The sequence below is a fragment of the Poromitra crassiceps genome, assembly GCF_964638095.1.
Source record: "Poromitra crassiceps genome assembly, chromosome: 7".
Lineage (NCBI taxonomy): Eukaryota > Metazoa > Chordata > Actinopteri > Beryciformes > Melamphaidae > Poromitra > Poromitra crassiceps.
Window position 1 is genome coordinate 37,647,102 of NC_139628.1, and position 23,031 is coordinate 37,670,132.

Consider the following 23,031-nt stretch of genomic DNA (forward strand, 5'->3'; position numbering starts at 1 on the left):
TCATATTATACAGTGGGATATGATAATTCATACACCCTTTGCTGGAGCGCTGAACCGGTGCGGGCGGTGTACTCTCTGTCAGCATAAATTTGCAAAATAAAAGGCAAAGCGACGTCGAGGCGGGGAGGAGGCGCGGAGACAATGAGGGCCTCTGCTGTCTGCGTGTGACAGTGTGTTTGTGGTGAGGTGACAGTTCCTCACAGTCGCTCCACGCCTCTCTACGCACTCTCATTTCGGGGCTCGTTCGAGTGCCTTTTCGCCGACGACGAGCGCGCGAGGTGATCTGTGCTTACCGCTGTTTGGAGAGACGGGGGGGGGAGGTAGTGACTGAGCAAAACGTTTCTATACATCACAACGTGGTCGGCATCTTCTCCCAAAGCCTACTAGAAGATGACCTCATCGCTCTAATCTGCCTTTACTTAGGAGTGTGCACCGGAGCATCTGTCTGTAAACGGCACAGACACGTGGGACAAAGCAGGCTCTGAAGTATTTTTGGGGAGTATATCTGTACTTTAACTTGAGTATTTATATTTCTGCCTGTCGTAATCTGACCAAACCTCTCCAAACAAGGACAGACAACCATGGCACAGCAAACAAACATCTGTGTTTGTCCGTGTTTGTTGTTGAATGTTTGTGTGAATGTTTGACTGGGGTGCCATGGGCTTAAGTCCTTACTGAAGTCATATTCAAATAGGTGACTTGAACTTCTAAAGTCTGGTAAGATATCTGTACTTTTACTTTCAGCTACTTCACATCACCACTAGGGAACAAGCCCGCACGGCCGACGTGCCGCGCATGCAGCTGGCGGCATTTCCCTATACGTTATGTGGGTAATGCCTTAAGCCCCTCTGTCTTCCCCTTTTACGACGCGCAAAGCCCCCGTGCCTTTTATTCACAATCCCGGGGCTTTGGTTTCTGCCTGGCACCGAGCCAAGCTTCTGTCTGTCTGCCTATATACGTTTCTCCGATTGTCTCGTCTCGCTGCCCCCCCCCCCCCCCCCCCCCATCTGTCTTCGTGTCTGTCTTCGTGTCTCTCTCTCCGCCTGTCTCTCTGTTGTCGCGCGTCCCTCCCCCCCGATGATCTATCTGTCCTCGTCCCTTTCTCTCCATCTGTCCCGTCTATCGACGGCGAATCTCTCAGCAGCGCCGCGGATAACGTGTCAGAGCGGGCAAAGTTAGTCCCCAATTGTCTGGCATACTCGCGCGGGGGTGACTGACACCCCCGACCACAAGTGTTAATGCCGCGATATGCACATGTGATGTTAGCATGCCGTGTTCCTGGCTGCCAGCGGGACGTACAGTACCACATAGGAATCCGAATAACCCGGCCCAGATGGTTCTGAGCGTACCACCGGTGCCAAACGGTTAAAAGCTTGATCTGAAATCTGAGCGGAGATCTGTGGTCAGAGAGACACACTGGGTCATGCTTACATGCTATTATCCTTGGCAGTACATTGGGAACTCGGCGGCGGCGTGGCCCCGCCTCCCTTAACAACTGCAGCCCGAAATAGAGCGTGGACATTCACGGTCGGTCCGTTTTGAAGAGGTGTCAAACGCACCGTGCCGGGACAGATAGCGCTCATGCGTGTGTGTGTGTGTGTGTGTGTGTGTGTGTGTGTGTGTGTGTGTGTGTGTGTGTGTGCGTGATGTGTCACAGGGAGGGTGTGGTGTATCGTTTTTCCCTCATTTCGTGTCGGGGACAGTTGGGACGGTGGCAGGGGACAGAGCAAAAGGCCAGCCAGGGGGACAGCTTGTGGTCCAGGACCGTATGCTGCTTATGGAACAGTCACACACACTGCGCGCGTGCGCACAGCGCTTGTGCAGGATGTACAGTCACACACACTGCGCGCGTGCTCACAGCGCTTGTGCAGGATGCACACATTTTCCATTGGCCCGTTAATGATCAGATGAGAGTTACATGTGGGACAGCACCTTGTCTCATGTGACAGCTACTGTACTCCCTGTCCCAACTGTATAACCAAGCCTGTTTACTCATTTGCCGCCGCCTATCACTCGGTTCCCCCCGGTCTGGGTGAAGCATCAGGAGGTCTGGGTGAAGCACCAGGAGGTCTGGGTGACGCATCAGGGGGTCTGGGTGACGCATCAGGGGGTCTGGGTGAAGCATCAGGAGGTCTGGGTGACGCATCAGGGGGTCTGGGTGACGCATCAGGGGGTCTGGGTGACGCATCAGGGGGTCTGGGTGACGCATCAGGAGGTCTGGGTGAAGCATCAGGAGGTCTGGGTGAAGCATCAGGAGGTCTGGGTGAAGCATCAGGAGGTCTGGGTGAAGCACCAGGAGGTCTGGGTGAAGCACCAGGAGGTCTGGGTGAAGCATCAGGAGGTCTGGGTGAAGCATCAGGAGGTCTGGGTGAAGCATCAGGAGGTCTGGTTGAAGCATCAGGAGGCGTTGTTCTTTCTGACTGAGCTGCAAATCACTTTCTTCTCTCTCGGTGTCTGTTAAGGTTGTTAAAGGGGAGGGGTGGTGTTTTGGTTCCAGCGTGAGCGCGGGGCCGTGGGTGACAGCTGCACCCAGCTGTGACATGGAGCCGCCTCCTCCATCCCCCGCTACCTCTCTCTCTCTCTCTCTCTCTCTCTCTCTCTCTCACTCTCTCTCTCTCTCTCTCGCGCGGCGCGCTATTATTCGCACACGTGCACGCTCATGCACGTGTACACACAAAACACACGCTGTTTTGTTAAAGGGGCATCACGGCTGTATGCATTGGCGAATTTAGACCCTTTTTTAGACCCACTTAATCTCAGCCCCCCCTAAGAAATTATATGGGCGAAACAAGCCAGACGGACCCGACGGTACTGCGGCGCAGTCCGTGTTTGACAAGTTCTCGCAAGCTCAGTTTTTAAGCTAGAGCGGAGCATCCAGTATTAGCAGAAACTAGACATTCAAACGAACAGGTAGATATTACCAGCCATGTTATGCTAGCTCGCAGGATGTCATGACTCATGTTTGACAAGGAATTGTAGAAATTAGGTATGGCTACAAAGCTGACACTGTTGTGAATCCAGAGAGCCCAATTGCATTCATGTGCGATGAAATATATGGCATCATAGTAACCATTTAATTGTGGTAACAGCAGTTTTTTTTTATGTGACCTTACTGTATAAAATTCTAGATAATCACAGCCTCAACCCAGAATCTAGACAGCTAGACCATTCAGAAAATGTATGGTATGTCAGTCAGTGCAAAGAGTGAGAGAGGAGGATGGAGAGAGAAAAGACAGAGAGAGAGAGAGCAGGGAGAACCAGGTGAGAAAGTGGACAGATAGTGAAGTCAAGATTGTTATAGTGTCAAAAGCGTAACTGTGTAGCCCGAGCAGCCGAGCAGTGTGTGTGCACGTCCGTGAGAAGGCGGAGCGTGAAATAAGCAAGGAAAACATAAATCTGGCCATTTATTAACACGCTCTATAATCTTCAACTTTTGATTGGATGCCTCTCTGCCCCCGCGTGCAGGCCAATCAGACGAGGGCAGGAAGCGCAGCCGCAGCCCCGGCCTTCTGATCCGTGGCGGCGAGTGGCAAACTTTCCCCTGTCAGATTAAGAGGGATTAGCGGAGTCCTGCCGTATGACGAACCGAGCACACTTCATACGGTGCCTTGAAACTTTCCAAAGAGGCAAGGAGGAGGAGGAGGGAACATTCCCTCTCAGAGAAATGTATTACTGCCTCTGAAGCCCACTTTTCACTGCTTGATTAGAAGGCTCTCCGTGCTCAGGGAGCGTCATACAATAGCTGCTGGCTTCTTGTCGAGTGTGTGTGGAAACGTCCCCTGCTGCTGCTGCGATGTGCAGTATTCATTCGTAGCATAGCATTATGCAGACACGTGCACGAGTGCACACACGCACACACACACACACACACACACACACAGTCAAACTGTCACACACAACTTATTTTTCAGAGCCGCGTCTCTCATGCGGACCCTCAACTGGTGCCGAGTTCCATTGTGTTTTAAAACGACACACACTCCTGCTGGTATTTTTATCCATCCCCAGAGCCACTGCAGGCCATATCGCTCTCAGACGACAGAGGAGCCAGGGTCGCACCAGCCAGCACTCAAGACCAGATCACCCCCCACCTCCCCACCACCTACTGCCCGGGCCGCATATATATAAAGAGGGTTTGGAGGTGCTGGTGGGTGGTGGGGAGGTCAAATGTGGAAAGAATTCAACCTCTTATCAACTGTTGCCTGCAAGACCACCGAGGGGACACACACACAGCCCGGGAAAACGTGAGCCCATGACAGGCTACAGGCACACGCAGCGCCTGCACAGAGAGGGTTTCTCCTCCTGAGGCGAGGATAAAGCGCCCAATCTCAGTCTCCTCGTCTATCTGTGGCACTGATAAAGGCCCTATAATGAACCGGGCTCTGCAGCAGCTCAGTCCCAAGACCAGCGGCTTCATGGCCCCCCGCCAGCTCCCCCCCCCCACACACACACACACACTCTGTGGACTTTGGTTCTGACCGCGCCAGAGGAAGGAAGGGAGAGAGAGAGAGAGGGAGAGAGGGGCCAGGCAAAGATCAAAGTTCTACTCTCAGTCTCCTACCTTTGGAGAGGGGTTTTGCAATATGGCCGCCAAGTCCAGAGTTTACAAGTGACACATTCTGCCGATCTTTCTGATGTGTGCCGCACAACTGGGTCTGCGCTGAAAACAAACGGCTGCAGGTTCTGATAAGAGAGCCGATCGTCACGGCAACGATCCAAACGAGGGGACAAAGGTCCGGCCCCGGCTTATCGCGCCCCCGCGTTATCTCCCCCCCTCTTTGTACTCCCGGGCACTGTGAAGGCATGTTTGGAAACCGGTCGCTGTCGGACATTTTGTTTGGCTGGCGTTCAGGAACGCGATAGTGCGTAGTGTTTGCTGGCATGCGTTTTGATTACAGCTCACTCCTGACCCGTATGACTCTATCTCAATATGTAATGACGTCACTGTCTCTCTCATATAAAGGGATCCAAAGATGTTCCAGGCAACCATCATGCTCATAAACGGATATCCGCTATGTCATAAACAATGCCCAAACACAATGACAGAAATCCTTTCACCTGGATGAAAAAATGAAAAAAAAAAAAAAAAAAGCCATGATAGAAAAGAAAAGTAACGCAACCTTTACTTACCTCGAAGAGATTGGCTGCCTCGTTGCCATACTGAGTGGAAATGATCTCTGATTGGTCGCTGTACCATTTGAGGCCACCCAGGAAACTGTCGGCGTCCAAGTCGCTGACATCCAGCTCTGAGAGGTCAAGTTCAGGGAGGTCTGGGCAGAGGGGCTGGTCTTCACCAACCAAGGCAGCACACTGCAGGGGGGGGGGGGTAAACCATAACCAATCAGAATCCTCGCACATACAAATCATACATCAAATGCAAGTTGGCGAATACGGGGGTGAATGAGATTCGGAGAGGAATCGACAGCCTGTCCTGCAACCTGATGTCGACTTCCTAGACAAACAAAACCCATTATTGTGTTTATCATACAGCAATTTAAATCACTCAACAGGGATGCCTCTCTTCACAGTGACAGTTAAAGTGATTGATCATTTTGAATAGGAAAAAACAAACTTTCTACAGTAGGAACTTTCTAACTTGAAGGATATAATTAAGTGATACTCTTACTGTAATCATCTGGTTATTTTCTATGCCAACTTTTCTCTCCGCCACCTGCGAGCCTCGTCCTCCCACCATCACTCCCCGAGCATTGTGATCAGTGCTCCTCTGTGCTATCAAATGCTGCCTGTTGACATTTCATTATTCGCCAATCTCCTTTATGTCATCTAGCCTATGTGTATAGCGAAGCAGCTGTTCGTCTGTCCTGCACACATGCACAAACCATCAGCTCCACAGTGGCTGCAGAGGGCTTTTGGGTCACGTGAACAGAGGCTTTACATGTCTCTGGATCATGATTTTTGCAGGCTCATATAATGAACACGTTGGAGGCACGACCTATAGTTACCATTATGTCTTATCCACATGCCTTGACGTGACATAATATTAATTGCATCGCTCCTGCAAGGATACACTTATCATTTGGATATAGCCTCTATACTCATTTCAAGATGTAATTCCCAGGAAGGCAACCGACGACACTTCAACAGCTGAACTGAGGCACACTCTATCACACTCCTATCAAGCTCATATGAGCTCTATCATAAGGCAGAAACACACCAATTAAACAAAGAAACAGCTATATTTTCAGAAAAGCATTAATTTACTGTATAGGTCTTTTACTTTAAAAAAAATCCTTGAACCTGCATCAGTTTGATACGACTTGTGTACACTGTGTAAGTGCTAATGTATCCTGTAAATTAGGTATGTTATAAAGATGTCTGAAAAGGTGCAAACACTTCCACAAATGAACAGTTGGTCAATTGAGTTGAGGCACGTATACCCACATCTCCTACAAATCCCAGCCTCGTTATTAAGAGGATGGGGGGGGGGGGGGGGGGGGCAGCTTTACCAACTCCCAATTTTGTTGGCAACACATCAGCCAATGCACGAGCAGGCACACGAGAGAGGCTTAAGGCAGATTTAAGATAGATGTCCTCGGGCAAAGCCGGGAGGATATTTGGCCCAAAGGCTGAGGAAGGATGAGACTCGGGTTCGGCTCAACGCTGCATGGTAAACGGAGGCTGTGCCAAGTAGGAAGGGGGGAAAAAAACGCCCAGACACAAGTGTCACAGTTCATCTGTCCTCGGAACTGCACCAACAGATGACTTAGGCTTCCCTGCAACAGCAGCAGGAATTGGGACAAATTCACTGTGCGTCTTAGGCTCTAACCTGGGGATGATCCACTGTGATCAGGCATGGGATTAAAAGGGGGGGGGGAGATCTGGTGATAGTAAAACATATTCAGAAGGCGGATTTCCTAACCCCAATCATCTTATGGACTTCTTGGTGAACTAATGAAATAGCGCCGCCAGACAGACAATCAGGGCGCACCACAGCGCAGCGCTCCAGTGATTTACGCACGCAGAGCACATAAACGCGCCTGCTATGGGAAGATTATTAGGAGCAGGACTATGGTCTTGAGAGGCAATTCCCTTAAGCAAGGCGTTATGAGCATGATTTACGTTCAAGCCCGCATGCGTGAATATAGCGTCAATGAAGAGGGACGCTCTAAGAACATAGCCTACATTTGTTTCACCGGGACTGCCAGGTAACTAAACGCTATCACAGCCCCACACGGATCACTCACAGCCAAACAGAAAATAGACACTGTCCTAGAGCCCACCTGCCTCGGACCACAACGTAGCCTAAACTGCAAGACAGTGCAGTGCGTCTGACTTAAAGCATTCACTGGGATCGGTCGTAAAGATGTATACTTTCTGAATACATTTTCCAATCGAATCTTCACCAAACAGTAGGATGCCAGAAAAATGCAGACAGACTGCAGTCACATATAGTTTTCCCTTCTGATGCACCATAAGCTGCTGTGTGCAGACAATACAGATACGCAGGCCATACGTCCATAACAAACTGGACAATTGGGGAGGAGGAGATGAATAAGTATCCCTTTGATGTGCGCTAATTTTTTGCATGCACTGCGTTCATTCAATCGAAATCGCTGCAAACAGACTATTCCTCTCAGAGGTTGCCAAAAATAGCCAGATATCCAGTAACTGCACAGATAAAGACTTTGAAAATGGCATCAATCAAATTCACATATTCTCAAAACTATCCATTCGGCACGATGCGAATGCGCTACAGCCCCATGCAACGCTCCTCCAACGGGGATGTTGGCACACAGAGACGCGCCCGGTACCGTTATTATCATGATGCTCCTGCGCAATGCCAAACAGCGGTCCTTTCCCTCCGCTCGGTCCCGACACAGCACATCAAAGGGATTATTATCGCCAGTGGTCAGTCAAAATACCTGACTTCGAGACATTTACGGACGCTTCTCAGCACCAGAGCGCGTACAGTCCGTGGCTGGAAATCTATCCGCCAGCTTGCGAGCACTGCTCTCTCCGACTGAACCGAGAATGATCCTATGGGGGGAGGAAAGCAAGCGTCCTGCGCCTATATGCACGCTACAACAACTAAAACAGCATTACGCAGGTCAAAAAGGGAGATTGTGCATATTCACTCCACTTCTCATATATTCCCGTGCTGCTTGCATGTATATCCCCCGCATCCTCTCCTGTATGTGTCCAGACGCGCTCTACCCCAGCCAGGAGCATGCCACGGCCAGCGCCAGCAAAAGGCAGAGGAGAGCGTAGACTTTTAGACTAAAGAAAATCACCGTCTTGGATATTCAGTGGTCCATCGTCCCCGGGAAGAGAGAAAAAAAGACGGTCCAGAGGGCTACACCACGGATGACAAACGAGTCGTGATATTTAGATGCGCTCACCTCTAATTCTCTCCACACCAAGTCCTGGTTACACCTGTCCCACGCCATCCAGCCACTGAATGACGGTCCGAAAATTACAAAAGAAAAAAAAGGAAGAAAAAAAAAGAAAAACGGAAATCCACACACGCGTCCCGCTCGCTCTCACACAGGCAACTGCTGCCCCTCGCCGAGAATGAACCGAGGGCACCTGTCTTACAACTGCTTTCCATCACATGACAAAGCTATTAAAAGTAGGCAGGGGAGTGACTCCGCGTCCACACTACTCGCCAATGACGCGCGGTGAGCAGGCGGGGTCTGGCTGCGCACATAGTAAAAACCTTTTCCATGCACTGGAAAAAAATGTCTATCTTAACAAGTCATGTGTCTGATGTATAATATAGCCCAGTAGGTGTAGCTGGAAAAAAATCTGACAGTGGTGGATGAGATCATTTTGCTTAGCCTACTTCCAGTGCAGTTTTCAGCTACTAACAATATCTTGAAAAATATCACCTATATATCAAAAATACCACCTGATTTCAATTCTTGAAACAAGCTGATTTGCACTGGAAACAGTTGACATTATTTCACCACAATGGTAAAATAATAAATTATTAGGACTCAACAAGATTAAAAGACTTGAATCCAGGCTGTTTTTGCACTGTTGCTCAAATGTAGGCTACATGATGTATAGGCTATAGGCTATGACACTCGCCAAAACAAGTCAAAATTGATGCAAAATTGATCTTGTGCTCAAGTGTAGGTAGGCCTAATGTGACGCAAATAACAGATTTTGTTCCAAAAAAAAATTGAAGAAAAACGAATGGGCAAATATAATCCCACTTGCAATGCAGTTTCACTAATAAGGCATATGTAAGTAGCCTATCAAAATAAGTTAGGATACTTTCAAGAAAAAGTTGACTGTGTTGGAAATAAGCAAATCATCACCCTCCATTGTAAGATTGTTTTACTTATTTGAACAATAATAAGGTTTGGGGAGTTATTTTTTGCAGTGTAGACGTCAATTGGTTATGGACAGTCACCATTCCCATCCCTACATGAATAAATGAGTGCAAAATAGATATTTAGCTTCTTAATCATTATACTGGAGAGCAAAGACCAAGCAAAAATCACCAGCAATGTATTTGATAAGTATACATCAGTGGAGCAATGTTCATATATAAGCTGCACCACTTATCCTTTGGGTGTTCTGCTGGAACATGGGGAGGGAACATTGGGGTTTAGCGAATTAACATCCCTGTCTCAACTCGAAAATTGCTCACTTCATGAAGAAATAAAATAAAACGATATTTCAAAAATCCGTTGATGTAAAACTGTCAGTGCATTTATGGGACTCCTCTGCCAGACTGCACATTGCAATAATGATCAGGCATTCAAATCATTGTGCGGACAAACAGACCATACAATGTATGAAATTATGGCGTAATCTCCTTTAATCAAGGCTCTCATCACACTAAGAGCTATAGCTTTTGGGAGAAAAGGGAAATGAATGCCACTCACAACAGTATGAATATAGGCTACAAACCAACAGCAACCTATACCATAATCACCTTTAACAGTATGAATATACTGTACAAACCAACAGCAACATATACCATAATAAAAAAAAAATCTCCAAATAGATTAAGTGATTACTGGGAATAATGAGAATACACTCTAATGGGGTATAGTTTACAAGAGTGGGATTATAGTGGATTTCCTTCACATTTCTTAACGCTTCAGCCACATAATTACCGGTTTTTCTCCACTGAAATTGGTGTTGCTTGCCTTTTGAAAGCTCTACGCCTTGCACAGTTGCTATCAACAGATACAATATCCATCCATACAAGGCTTATTATCACATTGTAACTATAGAGTATAAAAACATTTTCTTGGACTATGTAGTTTTCTTCCCTAGCCGCTGGAATAAGAACTATTTTGCATGTTTTGACATTAGTCCCTTCCTATATGCCCTTATAGCATGGAAAAGGCCCAGGCAGTATTGTAATTTAAATTGGATGTTTTTGTGTTTTAGGGTTTGAGAGTGTTTCTTTCTGCATTCAGAGGGAATGAAAGGGCAGGTGGCAGTATCAATGTATACAGTGTCAACAGGACGTGTATAGGCAACAGCACCGCAGTCAAATCAAAACAACAGCCATGTGGACATTTCAAACAAAGTGGTTGGGCTGTTGGTTCGGGTGAGGAGTCAGAAACCTGTTAGGAGGGATTCTCTTGCTACATATTAGGTACATTATTGCCTTCCTCTGATCACAATTTACAGTAAGTGTAAACTTCACTCCATACCGGCACTGGATCACCATACATGGATTGGAAGTTGGAAACCCTCATTGATGTCTTGCTTGCAGTTGCACCTGTGTTACTTGCTGCCTTGTGAATGGGAGGGTGGGAAGTGAAAAAGGAGAATATATAGGACACATTCTTAGCAGTTGAATTCATTGATTTATTCTAGCAAATGCCATTTTGCACGGCTTCGTATGAAATAGCACTTGTGAATGGGATATCGACAGCTTTGCTCCCGAAAGTAAATGTATATTTTTCTGTTGAGCCTTTCAGAACAGAACAAAGTTGCCTCCAACAATGCGTTTGCGTAATAAGAAACTCACTCCATGGAATAGGCCAACCAACCCCAGTTCAATTTTTGTTCTTTGTAAGCCTATTAAGTCCACCTGAGCATGCAAGGAGCAATTGTCTTCCTAAATTAGTGAGCCTACACACAATAAGTCTCATTAAACATAAAATTGCACAGAAACCATGTAAAAAGGTTCTGGGACAGGAAACCTGAATCTTACACACTGTGTGTGTGTGTGTGTGTGTGTGTGTGTGTGTGTGTGTGTGTGTGTGTGTGTGTGTGTGTGTGTGTGCGTGTGTGCGTGTGTGTGTGTGTGTGCGTATACATTGTGAGTGTGTGTGCGACTGTGCGTGCATACAGCCATCTGAGGGCAGTACCAGTAAATCTATACATCTGCCCCTCCACGCGTGCCCAGAGAGACTACCCAGAAGCCTGGGCGACACCCGAGCGGAGCAGGTGGCGTGTGCAGTGACCTCACAGAGCCCAGATGGACCAGCAGCACCCGGGCTATATTATAGGGGCGACGCGGGAGTGACTCGGAGCCCCATGCTCGCTGGGCTCTGCGACTGCGGCGGAAATAAAACGCTCAGACAACGTTGTGGATGTAATGCAGGCTGTGGGCATAGGGAAACATGCTATTAATAGTTAACACAAATAGCGACACCGCGGTCGCTTTAGATGTCTGCGCAGTATGGCGTCGAGCAGACGTATCGCGTATACGCCATAAAGCATGCTATGAAGCAGCATTGCATTGGGTCAAAGTTGAGAAGGGATATTTTAAGGGTGAACCTAGGTGACACATAAACCAACGCTAGAGTATGTGTAGCAGCTATTGGCCCAGAAGATTCCTCACGCTTCTAAATGTGGTTCAGTAATAGCACCGTAATCAACACAGACGTTAAAAAAGAAGAAGTTAAAAAAACAAACAGCAGGATGTCCTTTTTTCCCGGGCAATGCTGGTAAATGATATTTCTCTCTCTCCTGAAGCGCCATGTGACTCACTCTCAAAAGGCTTATCTGATTGTACTCTCCATGCCAATTAAGACAACGGAAGCTAAATATAGCAGTACTGTTACGATTTTCTTTCCTGAATGGCCTTTGACTATTTTTTATTTCTCCTCCAAAAACACATTCTCGCTAAGGGGCCGCATATTTATGTACGCATGCGGTAGTAGAGATTTGTAGATTTAGGAATAGTTTCAAAAAGGAGGGGGGGGGGGGGAGTATTTTACAATCCTACTGAAGTACAGGTGATCTTTTAAATGCTACAACTCGTGTTTCAGTAGATAGCCCGTAATGAACGGGAGGAGGCGGGGGCAAGTATGGGGAGCTTGTCAAGGACTGTTGCTGGATGCGAAAGTGGAAATGTTTATTATAGCCCATATCAGAGGGGGTATTTGGGCCAAAGCGCTGACAGCGATGGTGCCGTCATCCCGGCCAATGCGCAATGCCCTCAGGTCTTGCTTTCACACTGCCCCTTGCATTAAGCGGCTCTTATAGATACCATGTCTCGAGGGGGGTGGAGCTATAGGACGAGTGTGAAAAGTTGTTCACACCCATTTGCTGCAAAGCATGTTGTCATGATGGACCTGACTTCTCTAAAGGCTCTGGATATAGCAAATCACTGACCCATAACCTTGCAGAGACATACACTTCTAAAGGATTCATTTAAAGCCCTATTAATTGAAAGTGACTGTTGGTTCATTGCTAAATGGCTCGCGACTCAAAAAGTAACCCGATGTGATGACTTTTCTGTATCTGCATTTAGGGATGAAACGATTCTCGGTTTAATGATAAACCGCGATAAAAAAAATAGATTCTTAATATTAGATTCTTAATATTAGCGTAGTATTAGTAGCAGCCGTAGTAGTATTACCGTTTCAAATTTGAACTATCATTAAAACCGCGTAGGTTTGATTACCGTGATTGTAGCTGCTGCACAGAGCGCACATGTTCGCTTGTTTATTCAAAGTTGATCAAAAGTGAATGTGTCGCGTGTGCAAATAGCATCAAATCCTATTGATCATGTGATTATTTATATGTTAATGCAAACAAAACATGCATAGTGCTGATAGTTTGCATTTGGAATTGGCTGCACTTGCAATGTCGTGATTTTGTCTTTAGATATTTCCCTATTTTCCTTTTATCTCTGAATATTGATATGAGCGCTACGCATACTTACACTAAGACAAATTCTTCATTATTTAATCTTGCATATTGTAGCAATAAAAGTGATTCTGATTCTATTTGTGGGTTTTCAACATAAAACTTGGTGAAATCATTTCAGTGAGTGTTTTGGAACAATTTTCAGCACATTTTAACAACACAGCACAGCGATAATACTGATATGGACATGCTGCCCAGATCCACATGCTGAGGAACTGCAACTGGACTTCCATACAGTAGTGTGGAGTTGCGCTGTCGGCGGTTCACAGAAAGCAACGGCTCTTAATGATTAAACGATTTCTCCCAAGAGTCAGCCGAGCAAGAGGAGCTCTCCCAGCCAAAATGAGGCTAATCCACAGATAATTATCTCTGTTTGAATATTCAACGTGACCCGACTCTACAGATACTACAGAATCAATCTCCCACCTTTAACAGTTCACAAAGGAAACGTGCATTACAATTGTCTTAATGCATGAATACATAACGACCTGAATTAGTGTTGATCCTTTATTTACATGCGTCTGATCTCATCTTCTCTGACATACTGTAGGCTACTGTAGTCTTTTGAGTGTTACCACAGCTACACCTTATGTACGTGACTATCCAAACATCTATCCATACAAGAGATGGGGACTTGGACTTGGAGTCTGAGTCGCACACACAGTGACTTGAGTCTTGAAACTCGACGTGGACTTGAGATTTGGGATTTTGTAATCAATCTTTACTATTGCGTTGTTGTTGTTGTTTTTTTGGTGCTTTAACATTAAGGAAATGTTTACTAATAACAATGTCAACTAATCAATGCTGATACTGTATGCTAATAAAGGAGTAAGGCTAGTACAGTACATGATTTGAATTCCGGCTTAGATATAGCTATGCAGTGTTAAGCAGACCGGATGGCATGCAGCAGATGATAGAACGCTCATCCATAAGAGACTAGAGACTTGACTTGGACTTGGGGGGGGCGAACTCGAGAGCATCTCTGATCTGTAGGTGACCACGTTTGTTTTTCTTTCTCCCAGAAAGTGTGTGGCAGGTTTTCCTGCGACTGTGCCATTAGTGCGGGCGGATGATTCATATCACTTTGTCGCATGTCATCGCTCCCAACAGAATCTATCCGAGCATCTGGCCACTTTGATACACTGCAGCTCAATCCATAGGAATTAATTGAGGGGGGAGGCACCGCCGAGTGCCACATCTATTCATGTATTGTTCAGGAACATGATAAGAAAGCCTATCCTCCCCCCCCCTTCCTCCCTGGTAGCCGTGCTCGGGCCTGTGGCGCCCAGGTCATTTTTCCTCTGATAAGTCACGGCGCGTGGCGTCCTCTGTATTAAGGGGACATCGGAGGAAGTGGTCACAGGAAGTGGTCGCCCTGCCACACTGTAACATAGGATGCGGTGGCATTCCAAACTGGCTACAGGAAATGTAAGAGGATACATAGCACGAATACATGAGGCTTTATTATGGTATCAAATGATAGCACAGGACTTCCTCAAGTGCAAGGTGCAGTATTGATAAACCAGTATGAGATCATGCTTTTACTGGAGCTGCTCCACACATCTTAAACCTTTTCTATGCCAGTGTCTTTTTTTTAGGGGTTTTCCGCCATTATCTGACTGCACAGTAGGTAGACAGAGAGGGGGCGGGCGTCTGGGCACTGCAGAGGTAAAACCACTCGCCTACTGTACCACCGCGGAGACCCAGGTTCAATTCCCGGCAGTTCCGGCTTGGTCGGATGTTCCTACAGACACAATTGGCCGTGTCTGCGGGTGGGAAGCCGGTGGGGTATGAGAGTCCTGGTCACTGCACTAGCGCTTCTCCTGGTTAGTCGGGGTGCCTGTTCGGGGGGGGGGGGGGTGAGGGGAACTGGGGGGCATGATGATCCCATGCGCTATGTCCTGCCAGTGAAACCCCTCGCTATCAGGTGAAAAGAAGCAGCTGGCGACTGCACATGTATCGGAGGAAGCATGGGCTAGTCTGCGCCGTACGGCTCTCCCCAGATCAGCAGAGGGGGTGGAGCACCGGCTGGGACAGCAGGGGAAATTAGCCAAGTACAATTGGGGAGAAAATGTGAGAAAAATCCAGGGGAAAAAGAAAAGAAAAAAGTAGGTAAACAGAGTGAGGGGATGACATGTGGGTCAGATTCGAACCCGGGCCGGCCGCTGGAAGGACTACTGGTATGCCTTTATGGTACGCCATCTACCACCAGGTGAGCCACAGGGGCTACAATATAAAAAAAAAGTACCCTAACAAGGCAACCATGCAAAGTGGCAGACAGAAGTACACTACAGCATGCCAAGGATATAGAACTATCTCTCATCTAGTTGGCTGCCATTGGCTCCTGTGTAACACGTGCATTTGGCAACAGGAGAAACAGCAGCAGGACGCCGCACGTTGTGCCACCGTTTCACCCTTTGACATACAGTAAGCTCGCACATTCTCCCCTACCAAGCTTTTGCATCGCCTCCCTTTGTAGTGCCCTTCACAGAACCTGTCGCCTCGCCGCCCTGCGGGACACCGTGTAATCCTCCCCATCAATGAACTCCACTGTGTCATTTAGCCGCTCTCAGGATGGCGGCTGCTCTCCCCGCGGAGAGTCCGGCCCACATTATTAAGGCAAATATGGCTGGAAGAGGCCGGGCCCAGTTAGCCCTGGCGGAGCCTCAGAATTGAAAATAACATCGACCCCCACGCAGCGGCTGGTAAACACAGAAGTGAGCCCGGGGGCGCGACACGGGACGGTTCCACGCCCCTCCCCCTCCCTGTGGCCTTATAGCGCGGGAGCAGGGGAGCAGGGGTGGCTCTCGCTCCCCCACAGACAAATAATATCATGGTGACACACGGCGATGCGAGTCGGACTCTCCCGTCGGAGCGCTCTGTCGTAGGGCGGTTTACCGGGCTTGTTTAAAATGGCCAGCGAGTCATGAAAGATGCATGTGGACAGAGGTGGCGGCGGACAGAGGACGAGCTGCGAGCGCAGGCATGCCGTGTAGTGTAATGCGTTTGGTTAGCGGTGGTAAGCTAACGCTCTGGGGCAGGCGTGGTGTGTAATGCGTTTGGTTAGCGGTGGTAAGCTAACACTCTGGGCAGGGGCTTGTGAGGCACTTGTGATTTTGCTTGGGTATAGCACTCACAAGGAATATAAAAATTTATGGACCGTGATGGTTGGGTTGCACACACACACACATACACACACATAAACAAGAAAAACCCACTTGCACACCCCCTGTGCTTACATTTCGACAAACCCAAACTTTTAAGACGGCTGTAAAATTGCAACAGATGCCACACGCCTGGCGATGTAACTGGAGGAAATGAGACGTGCATGTGTGGGGGCGATGCCTCTTCTACAGAAAGAGCACATTGTGATCATGCGTGTAAGGCGCTTTCTGAAGTTGGACGTGTTGTAATATTTATTAAGAGTCTTTAGCAACTTTTTAATTTGTTCAGGTCGGTGTGAGTCAAGAGTCATGGCCAGTAAAAACACACAGTAGTGTAGTAGGGTCAGGTCTACATAGGTAGTAGGCCTATTAGAAGAATGGATGGTCGCTCAGTGTGTGCGAGGCACTGGCAATTCTAACTGGAGTTCCAAGGGACGGCAGTTGAAAATTTGCCATCTGGCTAACACTGGCACATTTACAGTCATGTTCATTAATGTACATTGTCGCTCAAATAAATAAATAAATAAATAAATAATTAATTAAAGCACTGTTTTTTTAAGTGATATCTTTAACTGTAGATATAAAAATGTCTTTGATTGTTAATTGCATCAGGGAAAAACTGAAAATATTTTGTTGCCTCTTTGCCAGTGAAAACAAACTCAACCAGTTCAGGAATCAGGCATCGCGCTGCAAACTGCAAATAAATAAATAAATTAAATAACTCCACTGAGTCACGAGGAGGCCCAAAGCACAACAGATGTTGCTGGATTCCGAAAATAATAGAGAGGCAGGGCCGGATACCTTGACAGCGCGGTCCTTATGTACTCTTAGCACTGGATGAGCGCCAGGGAAGAATTAGGTCAGCTGAAGTGCAGTGTGCCTTGTGGAACTCCACACGTTAAAGCCGTATCAGGGGAGAGGGGGGGTTGGTGGCACACAGGTAGAAATTTCTGGAGCAGCACAACACGTTTTTTTTTTCTCCCCTCCCCTCTCTCTTGTGTCATAGAAACGTGAGCAGAAACGTTACGCCCCAGAGTCCAGACTGCAGCCTAATTATTTTGAGCAATGAAAAGAAAGGAGAGAGAGAGAGAGAGAGAGAGAGAGAGAGAGAAAAGCATGTGAATTGCAATTCTTTCATACACCCTGCATACGGGGTGTGTAACCACAAGGCTGAAAAAAAATCCTTACGGCACAATAAAACTGATTGTATCATCACCTTTTTTTTCCCCTTACAGGGTGCATTTGTACTACTCTTCTCATCACCTAGCGAAAAGGAGCATGTAGCAGTGGAGAGAGAACACACACTGAAGGAGAAAGGCCAAAGCAATAGAAAGGCGAGCGTGTACTGTAGCAGTGGAGAGAAGAACACACAGTGAAGGAGGAAGGCCAAAGCAATAGAAAGGCGAGCGTGTACTGTAGCAGTGGAGAGAAGAACACACACTGAAGGAGGAAGGCCAAAGCAATAGAAAGGCGAGCGTGTACTGTAGCAGTGGAGAGAAGAACACACAGTGAAGGAGGAAGGCCAAAGCAATAGAAAGGCGAGCGTGTACTGTAGCAGTGGAGAGAAGAACACACACTGAAGGAGGAAGGCCAAAGCAATAGAAAGGCGAGCGTGTACTGTAGCAGTGGAGAGAAGAACACACACTGAAGGAGGAAGGCCAAAGCAATAGAAAGGCGAGCGTGTACTGTAGCAGTGGAGAGAAGAACACACACTGAAGGAGCAAGGCCAAAGCAATAGGGGACGGGGAGGAAAGAGAAGGCGCAGTCGATACCCATTTTCACAGAGGCATCCCACTGAACAAGACCAAAGAGACAATGGGAACAGATGGATAGAGACGGAGCCGATGCTGAAAGAGAGTCTGACAGAAAGCAACAAAAGCACGCGCGCGCGCGAGAGAGAGAGAGAGAGAGAGAGAGAGAGAGAGAGAGAGAGAGAGAGAGAGAGAGAGAGAGAGAGAGAGAGAGAGAGCCGCTGTGGGTGATAGAAATAGCTGGACAAAGAGTTCGAGGCAGATATGGATGGGATCGGGAAGTGAGATTTGAACGAAGGGGTGTGAGCGAATCGGGGCGAGAAATGACCCGGCAACCACCATCCTCCCAACCCGATAATAACCCACCACCGCACCGTCCCACACACCCACGTGGGGGTCCGGCCCCGGGACCGTGAACGCCGGGCCGCGCCGAGTCCACTATCCGGCCGCTAATCTAAATACACGGTTACCACTCCACCCCCCCCCGCCCTCCACCCCCCCGTCATTCCCGTCACGCTCTGAGATGTTCCTGCTTACGATGGGTATCTGGCTCACATGTGCTACGTATTCATTTACAGGAAGGTCTAGATTTCCACACACACACTTCCCCTCCCACTGCCCACCTGACCCCACTGCCCTGTGCGGCTATCACGTTTCTAGGAAATAAAATTTGCGGTGCAAATGTACTATCTCCCCTCGTTAGCGGAATTCAATTGCGGGCACCTAATGAGTTGAGGATTCAAAGATGGCAGGCAGGTAATTGGCTGTGATGAGTGTGTGTCAAATCTGGATTTTAACAGACAAGTCTACCGGACAGGATATTATTCAAATGACTTGGCAGCCGTCCCTCATGGTGAAAGTGTGCGTAAGCATGTCACACAGTTTGTGCTGAGCAGCAGCAGTTTGGCGTTTCCCTCGTGAGTAGACTGTAGACGAATGCTTTTGTGCTTTTTCCAGACACTCGCTGTTAATAACCCTCAAGCCATTCCCATGGTGACGATATGAAATCATTTCCATCACTGTTCATGATATGATCCCTAAATGGAAAGATGACCCATTGATAAGACATCATTTGCACAGTCTGTAAGAGCGAGCTCAACTGTTAGACAGTGGGTGATATGGAGAAAAAATCCTATCTCTGTAGTTTTAAGGCTGAATGCCGATACACGAGATATATATCAGTATTTTTTTTACGAAGTGGGCTAAACGTTCAGTTGTAACTTGCTGCTTTCACAAAAATATTTACACAGATTTTTGATAAACAATAATCAGTAATGAGCAGTGTTGGGCAAGTTACTTTCAAAATGTAATATACTACATATTACTAGTTACTTTCATGTGAAAGTAATACGTTACTTTACAATATTACTGTCTGTGTAGAGTAACTCATTACTTATTACACTACTTTTGCATTACTTTTACCAAAACAACAGCAGCAGCAGAATGACATTGCTGCCCCGGAACCATCCCGAAAAATAATTTCAACCGCCTTGAAGTCAGTGTAAACAATCCAAAATTCAAATGTAATTCTTTTCCTTTGTTATTGTCATCTATAGTGGTTATTTGCATAAAAACAGACAGTTTGATTAGGAAATTATTGTATCTTTTTTAAATATGTGCTTTGATTTAATCAAATGTAACTCAATTTGTAACTTGAGTTACTTGACAAAGTAACTGGTATAATATTACTGAAATCCTATAAGTAATAAGTTATATTACTGAGTTACTGCTAAAAGTAATATATTACATGTAATATGTTACTTTTGTAATGGGTTACCCCCATCACTGGTAATGAGGATATAATGACTAAGTGGGTAAAAGCAAATAATAGAACAGCTAGAACAGTCTGGTAAGTTCTGAAAATTACATCACTTCCCTGTAATGCAGCCTTTAAAGCCACTTATGTCATATCACGATATTATGATATCCAAAATCTAAGATGACAACTCGTCTCATATCATGATATTGATTTAATATCGATCACGATATCAATAAAATATTGATATACAGTATTGCCCAGCCCTGTTATCATCATGTCATTCGATCAGTCAATGTTCGGCCTGACCACGCCATCCCTGTAGCCTTCGCCATGTCCCGGCCGTCATCTCTCTTCTTTGTGTGTTTTGTGGTACCGTGTGTCCACCTCTCTCTCTCTGTGTTTTGTGGTGTTGTGCGTCCACCTCTCTCTCTCTCTCTCTCTCTCTCTCTCTGTGTTTTGTGGTGTTGTGCGTCCACCTCTCTCTCTCTCTCTCTCTCTCTCTCTGTGTGTTTTGTGGTGTTGTGCGTCCACCTCTCTCTCTCTCTCTCTCTCTCTCTCTCTCTCTCTCTCTGTGTTTTGTGGTGTTGTGCGTCCACCTCTCTCTCTCTCTCTCTCTCTCTCTCTGTGTTTTGTGGTGTTGTGCGTCCACCTCTCTCTCTCTGTGTTTTGTGGTGTTGTGCGTCCACCTCTCTCTCTCTCTCTCTCTCTCTCTCTCTGTTTTGTGGTGTCGTGCATCCCCCCCCCCTCTCTCTCTCTCTCTCTCTCTGTGTTTTGTGGTGTCGTGCGTCTCGCCCCCCCCACCCCTCTCTCTCTCTCTCTCTCTCTCTGTGTTTTGTGGTGTCGTGCGTCCCCCTCTCTCTCTGTGTTTTGTGGTGTCGTGGTGCGTCCACCTCTCTCTCTCTCTCTCTCTCTCTCTGTGTTTTGTGGTGTCGTGCGTCCACCTCTCTCTCTCTGTGTTTTGTGGTGTCGTGCGTCCACCTCTCTCTCTCTCTCTCTCTCTGTGTTTTGTGGTGTCGTGCGTCCACCTCTCTCTCTCTCTGTGTTTTGTGGTGTCGTGCGTCCACCTCTCTCTCTCTCTCTGTGTTTTGTGGTGTCGTGCGTCCCCCTTTCTCTCTCTGTGTTTTGTGGTGTTGTGCGTCCCCCTCTCTCTCTCTCTGTGTTTTGTGGTGTCGTGCGTCCACCTCTCTCTCTCTCTCTGTGTTTTGTGGTGTCGTGCATCCCCCTTTCTCTCTCTGTGTTTTGTGGTGTTGTGCGTCCACCTCTCTCTCTCTCTGTTTTGTGGTGTCGTGCGTCCCCCCCCCCTCTCTCTCTCTCTCTCTGTGTTTTGTGGTGTCGTGCGTCCCCCTCTCTCTCTCTCTCTCTCTCTCTCTGTGTTTTGTGGTGTCGTGCATCCCCCCCCCCCTCTCTCTCTCTCTCTCTGTGTTTTGTGGTGTCGTGCGTCTCCCCCCCCCCCCCCCCCCCTCTCTCTCTCTCTCTCTGTGTTTTGTGGTGTCGTGCGTCCCCCTCTCTCTCTGTGTTTTGTGGTGTCGTGGTGCATCCACCTCTCTCTCTCTCTCTCTCTCTCTCTGTGTTTTGTGGTGTCGTGCGTCCACCTCTCTCTCTCTGTGTTTTGTGGTGTTGTGCGTCCACCTCTCTCTCTCTCTCTCTCTCTCTCTCTGTGTTTTGTGGTGTCGTGCGTCCACCTCTCTCTCTCTCTGTGTTTTGTGGTGTCGTGCGTCCACCTCTCTCTCTCTCTCTGTGTTTTGTGGTGTTGTGCATCCTCCTTTCTCTCTCTGTGTTTTGTGGTGTTGTGCGTCCCCCTCTCTCTCTCTGTGTTTTGTGGTGTCGTGCGTCCACCTCTCTCTCTCTCTGTGTGTTTTGTGGTGTCGTGCGTCCACCTCTCTCTCTCTCTGTGTGTTTTGTGGTGTCGTGCGTCCACCTCTCTCTCTCTCTCTCTGTGTTTTGTGGTGTCGTGCGTCCACCTCTCTCTCTCTCTCTCTCTCTCTCTCTCTCTCTGTGTTTTGTGGTGTCGTGCGTCCCCCTCTCTCTCTCTCTGTGTGTTTTGTGGTGTCGTGCGTCCACCGGGACTCTCATCACCAGCACAGTAAACAGGATTAATCAGCCCTGGCGTTGGCCACTTTGGTCCAGATGACGCGTGTAATTAAGGAGTAATTGGCATGTCATCTGTACATGAGGAAAGATGACATGCGTGAGGCAGATATACTCTGCTGCTCCGCCCGGCAACAACAGGGGCCTCCGCAGAGAGCACACTTCCCTCGCAATGCTGACACTTCCTTTTTTTCTCCCGTTTTCTCCCCACTTATACTTGGCCAATTCCCCCCTGCTGTCCCCGGCCGTTGCTCCACCCCCTCTGCTGATCTGGGGAGAGCAGTAGACTAGCACCATGCTTCCTCCGATACATGTGCAGTCGCCAGCCGCTTCTTACACCGGCAGGACGTGGGAGGATCACGCTATTCCCCCCAGTTCCCCTCCCCCGAACAGGCACCCCGGCCAACCAGAGGAGGCACTAGTGCGGCGACCAGGACTCATACCCCACCGGCTTCCCACCCACAGACACGGCCAATTGTGTCTGTAGGAACGTCTGACCAAGCCGGAAGTACCGCTGCCGGGAATTGAACACGGGTCTCCCGGTTGGTAGGCGAGTGCTTTTACCCAGACGCCCCTTCCATAACGTCTTTATTTACCTCGCAAACTCACTCACTTATTCATTTATTTACATGCTAACACACTTAAACACTAATTTGCTAACTTATTCATTTATTTACATGCTAACACACTTACCGCCGCGCGCATTCCCGCGACTTATTCATTTATCCACATCCGAGATGACACAGTCAATCGCTCGAGTATTCATTTATGCACATAGGAAGTCACTTACATTCTCGCTTGCTTAATTACTAGGCTCCTGGCTTTTCACTTCGCACAAAAGGATGGCTTCATGCAGCTCGATATATACTGTAGCCGCACACAAAAGGAGATGGCCGAGATGCCCTCAGATGTTTAGGGTCATGCTGGCTGCAACAATAGGTCTGAACTGCCCTTATCTCTCCTTGTAAACCTGGAGCTCCGGGATAAGTCAGAGCCAGATTTCACGGCTCGTGTGGGAGACGTTAGGGGGGAAAATAACAGAGTTTTCTTATTCGCACCTTATATTTCCTTCCTCGCCTTTTAGTGAAGTTTGCAATAAAAAAAAGAAATACGCTGCCAGGCTTCAGGGTGACACTCTAAGCTGTTATGAAACATAGCAGGCACACACGCACGCCTATTT

General features: G+C 47.7%; 1 protein-coding gene across 1 annotated transcript in view; it reads right to left on the reverse strand.

The window, feature by feature from the left end:
- The window catches only part of ppargc1a (peroxisome proliferator-activated receptor gamma, coactivator 1 alpha), a gene marked incomplete at its 5' end in the record, with an annotated part of 355,417 nt that overhangs the window by 39,834 nt on the left and 292,552 nt on the right, over positions 1–23,031 (reverse strand). The window contains one exon of the mRNA XM_083639737.1: positions 5,128–5,307. Coding sequence (XP_083495863.1) covers positions 5,128–5,307 — 180 coding nt within the window. The remainder of the gene's footprint in view (positions 1–5,127; positions 5,308–23,031) is intronic.